At 33.6% G+C, this 9,904-nt stretch overlaps 1 protein-coding gene across 1 annotated transcript; it reads right to left on the bottom strand.

The window, feature by feature from the left end:
* Positions 1–5,044: 5,044 nt before the first annotated feature.
* On the bottom strand, positions 5,045–9,372 carry LOC132602055 (uncharacterized). Its single transcript, XM_060315077.1, has 2 exons — positions 9,132–9,372; positions 5,045–7,122 (listed from the first exon to the last, which is right to left on the bottom strand). Exons 1-2 carry the CDS (start codon positions 9,332–9,334, stop codon positions 5,397–5,399), a joined length of 1,929 nt encoding a protein of 642 aa, XP_060171060.1. The 5' UTR covers positions 9,335–9,372; the 3' UTR covers positions 5,045–5,396.
* Positions 9,373–9,904: the final 532 nt, after the last annotated feature.

The raw sequence follows: 9,904 nt of genomic DNA, 5'->3' as shown, positions 1-9,904 counted from the left end.
TCACAAATGTAATTTGTCATTATCCAATTCACCAGGAATACATAGACCCGCAATTGAGTCGTACTTTTTAATAAATCAAAATAATGAACAAATCACATTGATCATAATAATTATATCATGATTAAGAGTATAAGTACATTTAATGAACTAGAGAATTTATTTTATATATTCAGTATAAAAACACTTATCTCTACTTGATCCGTTCAATACATACAAAATGTACTAGCACAAGAAGACGAAACTATACCGTTCCCATAATGAAGATACATTATATTAATCGTGGGCTACAATCATACCGATGGTTTTGTCCAATTTTCATCTTAGATTGTGAACATAAATTTTATAGCTACAACCAAAAAAAAAAAAAAAAAAGACATAAATGGTCCCTTAACTATGAGAGTAGGTTCAAAATAGTCCCGTAATTATGCACTTAAAAGATCAAAACTGTTAAATGCATACTTAAGGAATTATTTTTAATCGACCCTCATAATTAAGGGACCATTATTTGTTAACTTGTGGAAAACTTAAATGACCAAAATTTAAATTTAATTTCATAAAATATGAAAATTCTATATTCGAATTCGGAATCAAAAATTTCGAAATTTGAACTACAACCACGTAAATTGAGACGACATTAATCTTTTTGAATAAATTCGAACTTTCGAAGTTGGTGAAATGAAGCACTTCTATAAAATAAAAAGCATTTCCTTCTTAAACAAAAAGCTGTTAAGCATTTTGTATCATATATATTTTCTTGGATTCTTTTTTGTTTAATCATTAATATATGCATTTATTTTACACCTACATTTGTGTTTGGAGCTTATTATATGTGACCAATAGAATCTTCTCGAAGGTTAACCTTCTTATTATCCTTTCCATTTCCAAAACAAAAAGGTTAAGAAAATAGATTGACACTTGGAGCCTATTTTTTGTTTATTCCCCCATAGTTTTTTAATACTTCAAAAATATTCGTGAAATGTGTAGAATAACATGTACAAAAATTCCATTAAAAAAATTAAAAACCTAGAGAAAACAATTGAATTCAAAAACCAAGAGGAAACAAATGAATGTAGAGGATCTCTCAACTTCAATATCTATTTCAGTCTGAACCCCATATACATGTTTATACACTTAATATGCAGTATATAATTGCTGCATATTATGTATAATCAGTGTGTATATATTGTACACTGTATTATACACAAATTATACTCAGTATGCACCAGAAAAAGGAAGAAAAGCAATAAGAAAATTGATCGGTGTGTATTTGATGTGTATACCTTATATAAATTATACACTAAATAACACTAGGTATTTCACACCTTGCCAAAACTTTTTTACACCAAAGCATGCAGGAGACATGCACATCTCTATTGTGTCTTCGTCTTTTTCCCTACCATTAGCACCTACCAAGAAACAGATTGACGCCTCAATACCAAGCACCAAGTAGATGAAGACAATAATTCAGAAAGACTCATGAATGATGAATTTGAGAGAAAGTAATTTTAGACCTTTGCTAATGAAGAACCAATGGTGGTGGACCATTATAAGGAGAATTTAGCAAGTTAACTGCCATGATTAATTTAGAAAGTAGAAATATAGAAAGATTAGGCTTTCTGGTGTGGGCTTTTATAGAAGAAAAGAAGTAAAACTCATTTTCTTGTGGAACAAATCAACTCTTAATCCCTCACTTATTGATTATTTCATTAAGTATATTTAGGACCCTCTCTTCCCACTTATCAGTCTCATTACTATTGTGTTAGTAATATGGTATTCCTTTATTTTACTATGCTGTTTTCTTTTTACTTTGGTTATCTCTACTGTTTTTTGTTGTCAATTTTACTTTTCCTAATTTAGTAAAATATTAACAACAAAAAATAGTATAGATAACCAAGAGGAGCTTTGAAGTAACCGATAAAGTTGTCTCCATGTGATCAGAAAGTCACGGGTTCAAGTCATGAAAACAGTCTTTGGCAGAAATGCAGGATAAGGCTGAGTAAAATAGACCCTTGTGGTCTGGACCTTTCCCGGACCCCATGCATAACGGAAGCTTAATGCATCGGGTTACCCTTTTTATTATCATACTGTTCTTCAATTTTTATTAATATAGCTTTTCACTCTTGTATTTTTCAAACTTGTTTGTGAAATGTTTTTCTTGAGCTGACGGTCATATAAAAAACAATCTCTCTACCTTACTCAATGTAGAGATAAAGTCTGTGTACACTCTACCCTCCTCAAGTCTCATTTATGAAATCATACTAGGTATGTTGCTGTTGTTGTAATTTATTTAGGACCCAATTGTCCATGTAAATTTCACTTCTTCCCAAAGCAAACTTAAAACAGGTTATACATTGGACTAACTTTTTGAAATAACTATTGACGATGAGTTATAAATTTATAAAAGTGGTTTGACCTTCTTTTTTTTCAAGTTACTTTTTGTTTCACTCACAAAATTTTCATTTTTTTTAAGTTAAATGCAGGTTCAAATACAATTATATTTTAAAATATCCTTTTCAACTTTTTTCTTTTTCAAATATCACCTTTTATGAATAAATGCCTACTTAATCTCGAACTGATCTAATGCATGTTTTTTATCTTCTACATAGGATAGTATTGCATATTTAAATTATTCTTGGAACTATATTACTTTCAAGTACGGAGTATGATGCAAACTTAATCCAACTAATATTTTACTAAGCATATTAATCTCGAACTAATTAAGTAGGTATTTTTACATTTTGAGTGATATTTGCAAACAAGTACTATTTGAAGGTAACTTGAAAAAGGGTGTTTGAAAGTTGAAGTTCTATCTAAACATACATTTAATCACTTTAAAAAATGTTGAAGATTGTGAGGATTTTTTTTTTTCCAAGTTTTGGTTGAAAATGCACATAATGTATAATCATTTTCGGAAAAATAAAAACTTGAAAAAGCAAAAAAAATTACATGTCCATACAGACCCTTAATTCATGTGCATTTTGTCACTTCACATAGGTAATATGTTATATTTAAATTATTCTTGGAACTATAAATGGTTTTGTAGCTCTTTACAAACTTTTTTAGTTTTATGATGTTTTTAAAGATATTTTCATTTTTTAATACATAAGAGATCTGGGGGGAAAAAATATAAGAAATCTGAAAATGTCAATTTCTTCTATCCAAATTGTAAGAGGGCAAGAGATCTCATTTCCTCGTATTATTATCAAGTATGAAATAGAAACTTAATATAACACATAGGTAATTGAGTATTTTAACAGTCGCTCATTTGTTAAAATTTATGAAGATTCACAAGATAAAGGGCCAAAAGTACATATTTAAATTAATTCGTTGTTAAATATGTTTAATTAGATATCATAAGAATTTGTTGGGGATTAAAGTGCAAATTTCACCCCTAAAAAATATAATGTAATGACGCGGTGTGTGCGCGTGTGTGAGAATGGAGCGTTCTAAAATTAATGTACTAATTTAATTTGTTGTCTCTAAATTACCGATCTATTTTATTTTGGGTTTTTGGGAAAAAACGAGCGTGATCTGTCAAATCAAAATAATTATTCGTCTATACCTTCATTACTTTCGTATTCTCAGGAAAAATCAAAATTATTTACCCGAGATGCTCCCAAAATTATGATACCACCATGGCATATAAATATACTGGGATGGTATAATGAAAGACTGCTTCAGTCCTTCTCTTAGTCCTCCATGATATCATCATATAGTATTTAAATATACTAAGATGTTATTATAGATGATCATGTTCATTTATTCAAAAAGACACACTTTTTTCGAAAAATCTCTACGATACCAATGTCTTATATACATATATTGTGATGGTATCACGGAGGACTGCTTCAGTCCTTCAATGAGACACTCCCTCATGATCATGGTACCATCGTGGTATATAAATATATTGAGATGGTATCATGGAGGGTTGTTTTCAGTCCTTCTGATCTTGGTCCTCTGTGATACTATCATGATATATAAATATATTGCGATAGTATCATGAAGGAAGGAGTTTGGGCGAGGGGATATGTCGGGTAAATATTTTCAGTCGACTGGGGTAGAAGCGAAATTATTTTAGGAGGGGCATGAGGCGGGTAAATATTTTATATTTTAGGGATATTTGGTGTTGTTTTCCCTTTTATTTTTCCTTAAGAGTTACTTAAATTTATCTTTTTAAGTGATTTGATTATGTAATTTTTATACGGTTAATGTTCTGCCATGAATATATTATTTGACGGGAGCATTTGTTTTAGTTTCTAAACGTTACATTTCCCTTCTTCTTCTTTTTTTCTAATTACCCTTGTGGTCCGGCCCTTCCCAGGCCCCGCGCATTGCGGGAGCTTAGTGCACCGGGCTGCCCCTATTTTTATGGATGCATTAGATCTTTCAATTTCAACTTATACGATGTTTTTTTAAGTGAGTACAGAATTTGAGATATTGATCTAGCATATTACATTAGTAGTGTACGTAGTTGTATAGTGAAATACCGAACAGTTGTTCTTCTGAAGAATATTAGAACGTTCGACTATTTACTAACCTTCTACCCTAATCATCACCCTCCATATCCTCCTATCTGAACACAATAAATAGCATTGTCCAGTATAAGGGAAGACAATGTCCAGTATAAAGGAAGACAAGTAAATATTACTGGATAACTTTCATAGAACAAGTGTTCTAGCTAGTGCACAACAGCAATAGCTTATGTGACAACCTTTTGCACACAGGGTATGCACAGTCAACAGTACAAAAGATCAAAGTGGTAATCTCCACTGCAAATAGTTGCATTAACTGGAACTGGTCCCTAACAACTATTGAAAAACAAGAGAAATTGATAATGTCGACGTACAATGTCAAATTTAGCAAATAGGCAATGTAGATATCAGATTTAGCAAGGACATTTAAAGGGGAAAAGATGTTAAATCAGATGTTATCCAAATAAAGCTCAAATATTGTCCAAGTTCCATCACCAACTATAACAAGAGAATCAATAAGTCATAAGAGGGAGATAATTTTTAAAAAATATCTTGTCCTATTGCCTTCAAAATTTCCTTGACATCAATTACAAGTACACAAAAAGTATGGAGTATGTACAATTGACATTACTACAGCCTAAAATGGTTAGAACTGAACTATATACTGGACAAAATTGCAGATCAAAAACTACGTAGTGAAATTTCAGAGACGATTGTACCATAAGAAAATGTAGCTCAAAATTTTATAACTAACTCCTATTGCCTTCTCTATTCGGACTTGCTGAATTGGATCGGGGCTTGAATTTTTGCAGAACCTTGACTCCTCTCCGGAGTCTCAATAAAATTTGCTCTATTTTGCATGGTTAAGGAGACGTTGGAGTGTTTCAATCATGAGAAATATGTGGTCTCAATCATACACTTACCCTATTCACCATTAGGAGAAAGAATAAATGAATCACTTCCTTCTTCAGAACTAGAAGGAGCAGATGATCCGTTGGAAATTTCCTCAGCATCAGTCGAAAACAAAGAGGATCCCTCCGAATCTGTAGCTCCATTTGGAAGAAAAATAGACGATTCATTGCTAGAACTAAACGAGGTGGAAGATTCATTTGAAACTCCTTCTCCAGCAGAAGAAAACAAAGAGGATTCATCTGAATCTGTGTCTCCATTTCGAGAGTATTCATCGCTAGAAACAGATGAACCGATTGAGCCTTCTCCTTCAGAACTCGAAAAACCATTGGATGATTCATCTGAATCGGATTCACTAACCACCCACGAGGCATTAAATTCGAGATGTTGGGACAACAGTGGTGTATTACCATACGATACAGGGGAAACATTAACACGAAGTTCTTCCGCGTTCCACATCAGCAAGCAATTACCCTTCACGTCCACTGCTGAGCCATCTTCTCTGAACCTTCGAAATGTCATTTCTGCACAATAAGAAGCAGAGAAACCAAAGCACCTGACAATTCGATCATCGTTGCTTAGCACAGAGGATTTATCGAATACAATCGCCATTGAAACATCATTTTCATAGCACGTGTCCTTTATTGCACGGATTGCATTCCGGTCCTCAGCATTCTCAATGCTTATGCAAAGCAATTTCTTGGAGCAACGGGGCCCATCGCCAGCACGGGGAGTTATGGAAACCCAGCGCTGATTTCCCCTTTGATAATTCAAATGAGAGACTCTCACAGCAACGTCGATTCCAGAAACCTCTTCTCCCATATTGTAACACTTCGGCTTACTTTCCATTCCATTCTCAACAAGCATAGCACCCTTAGGACTCATTTTCATTTCTTCAATTGGCCTCGAGGGACTAGTGCTACCCGAGGAGCTGGCGAAGAACTCTATAGGAGAAAATGGCGTGATCGAACTTGTGGTTCCTTCATGACTTTCTTCCGAACTTGTGATTTCTTCATGACTTCCTTCCGAACTTGTGGTTTCTTCATGACTTCCTTCCGAACTTGTGGTTTCTTCATGACTTTCTTCTGAACTTGTGGTTCCTTCATGAGTTTCTCCCGCACTTGTGGTTCCTTCATGACTTTCTTCTGGACTTGTGGTTCCTTCATGAGTTTCTGCAGGGTACGAGGTTCGTGGTGACACATAAGAAACTGGGGCTGGTTGTCGACCCAAATGAGGACGTTGGACTCGAGTTGGACCAGAGTTGGAAGGTGTAGCCCAGTTGGGAGATCTTGTCCGTTGATTGAGCTCAGGACAAGTCTTGCGGAAGTGTCCATATCTACCACAATGATAGCATTGCTGTGCCCGAGAATAAGACAATCCCACAAGTGGACCACTGGCTATCTGAACGTGCAAAGGAAGATCCAAACATGTTGAACCTATCAATGGAAACCAAAATCGAGGAGTTTTACCATTCGAAGTATCAACCATATAGACCGGGCAACCCAAAGGCTCGCAAACAGCATTGCCAATTTTAAAGACAGCGTTGTCTATGCAGTATTCAACAGGAAGCCCTTCCACGCGGGCTTCCACAAAGTCTCCAACAGCAAGAAGTGGCACTTTACCGAATTGGAAATTAGGCTTCCATTTATAAACCTCGATGACATGGTGATCTGAAATCCGCCAGCTACTTCTCTGAATAGCTCGATCATAATCCCCCTGGCTGGAGAACTTGGCAGAGTACCTGCAACATAATACAAAATTTATCGATTTGGTTGTTGTCTGATTTGTTCAATTTATATTTAGTAGAACTTCATTACCTAGTTGAAGGAAGTGAAAGGACTAAGTCGTGCTCAAATATAACAATCTCATATTTCAAAAGAACATGTAGATTTGTATGTGTACAGTTATATATATATATATATATATATATATATATATATATATATATACTCAGACATTTTATTTTATTTTTGAAATGGTAACAGGCTTATATGCTCAGACATTATATAATAATCTCAATTCTGTGTATTTGATTCTGTGATTCATTTACTTTATATAGCATACAGCAAATAAGTGATCAAGGACAAAGACGCTTGCACAAAAATGCTCAAAGAGCTCTCTTAATAAAAACTAGACAAACGTCACTTTAGACACAAGTTTACCTGCTTTACATAAAAATCAAGGGCGAATTTAGAGTGTTGGTTAAGGGTATCAAGAAATGAATCTTGGCCTAACTCACACTCCAAAAGTCAGTTCAAAGGGAGGAGAATTGCCCAAGTCTTATAAGGAGCCCAAGGATCTCATCCGTCCGTGGTGGTATATTCTCTTCACTCCCCTCACGCCCAAATCCGAATGCCTAATTTGACAAACTGTTCACGTGAAACCAATAGTAAGTAATCAAGTTTTCTACATTCTCTTATATTCAAGCTCAAGCTAATAAACTTTAGTATTTTACCTTACAATGATTACATTAGCTGAATATAAACTTTGGTAGTTTACCTTACAATGATTACATTAGTGGAATATCCTGCTATGATGTATCTAAATATATTTGTGAAAACATTTCTTACCTATGCATTTGCTATTTATGTCTTTTGTTGTCATACTCTGCATTTATTAGTACTAAAAAGGAAACAAGAAAATGACAGAAAATCAATAAAGAAAAGTCGAGGGTCTGTTTAAGTTTTCGACAGTAAATAGCCCTGTCGTTAACAAACTTGCCCCTCATTCTAATAAAAGATATGGGTCCTGCGTGTAAAGAATGGATCTTGGACCTAACTCAACCCCAAAAGTTAACTCATAATGAGAGGATTATACAATTCCATATAAAGAAACTATCATCTCATTAATCACCAAGTAGAACTTTTTTCGTTCCGGCCATACAAAATTGTGTAGACCCGATTCATTTAGCCATCCATTGCTATGAGTAACAATAATATGAGTGACGGGACCCTGTGAATCTCATGCCTCGAACCATAAAACCCCACAAACATGAAATCATTTACATATTCAGTAAGATCAACATTAGCTGATAAAAACGTTTCCTTGGGCTTACGATTAGAGTATGACACAAATATATTAAGGGCCCGTTTGACATGACTTTTTTTCCACCCACAAAATCTCAAATCCTTTTCAAAGTAATATGCAACTTTCAAATACCATTTTCAACTTAACTTCAAATACTATTTTTCTTTTTTCAAATATCACTCAATTTATCAACTTGACTTCAAACACTGTTTTTTTTCAAATATCACTCAATTTATATCCATACGCCTAATTAGTATATTTGTAGATCCAGAATATTCAACTTACTAATTGACCAATATCACCACACCTTATATCAACACCAACAGATCTGAGGTGAAATCATTGACTTTAGATCTAAACCTACATGATTTAAGGTTAATGAATTAGATCTACACACAATTTGTGTGTGTGGTCCTCCACGCGTCCCTTCTACGCAAGGGGCAAATTTGTTCATATGCATAACATATTTAAACTATTTCTCAAACTAGAGAGGCAAATATGACCCTTTTTCCATCTATAGTTAAACAAAAAATGATCAACACCAATATATTCAAGATCATTAGATCTGACCTAAAACCACTGAATTTAGATCCTCCACGTGTCCTTTCTGTTTGGCTGAGAGTCATATATATTCATATACAAACTACTTCTTGAATTATAAGTGTAAATATAACTTTTTTTCTGTTTACAGTTAAACTGATCAATTTTGAATAGAGTTTTTACCTGCAATGACCATGTTCAGTCACTTCAACACGTCCATCAAGTTTGAAAAAGCCATGAAGACAAGAACCAAGCTGATAACATCCCATTTTTCTACCAAACAGTTGAATAAAAACAGTAAGCTTAACATTTGCATGGATCTGAGCCATATCATCATCATTATAGTTAATGATCAAAGGTGGAGAAATAACATAATCAAAGGCCATGATTTTGGAAAGTAGAAAGCTTAAAGGTTAATGTTTCTAAGTGTGGATGGTGGACTTTTATATATCAAGAAAGAAGTGAAACTCTTGTTAAAAGTCAACATTTAATCCTTAATCATTTCTTAATCTTAATTCTGATCCTACTGATGTGTCATTAAGCATATTCAGGCCTCATTAATTTGTATTAGGCTTAATACACATGTTTCACCTTAAAATAATATGGTATTCCATTTAGACACTCGAACTATAAGTCTTGTTACATATTTTATGTTGTTAACTTAACTATCTAATACAAGAATGAAAAAACATGCAAAAAAAAAAAAATAATAATAAAATATGAACCGTACGTAAGTGTCTAACTGAAACACTGTATTAAGAGTTGAAGTATTCAATTGGAACAAGACTTAGTTCGAATGTCTAAATAAAATATTCTAACTGAAACACTGTATTAAGAGTTTAAGCCTTTGTATTAAGATTAAAACGTTTGAATCATGTGTTTTTATCAGATTGAAACCTTCATTAAGTGCAACTAAATAAAGGCCTTAACCTCAAACCACAAATGTGTTTTTGTCA

Source organism: Lycium barbarum, chromosome 7 (assembly GCF_019175385.1).
Source record: "Lycium barbarum isolate Lr01 chromosome 7, ASM1917538v2, whole genome shotgun sequence".
NCBI lineage: Eukaryota > Viridiplantae > Streptophyta > Magnoliopsida > Solanales > Solanaceae > Lycium > Lycium barbarum.
This window is presented reverse-complemented; position numbering and strand designations above follow the sequence as displayed.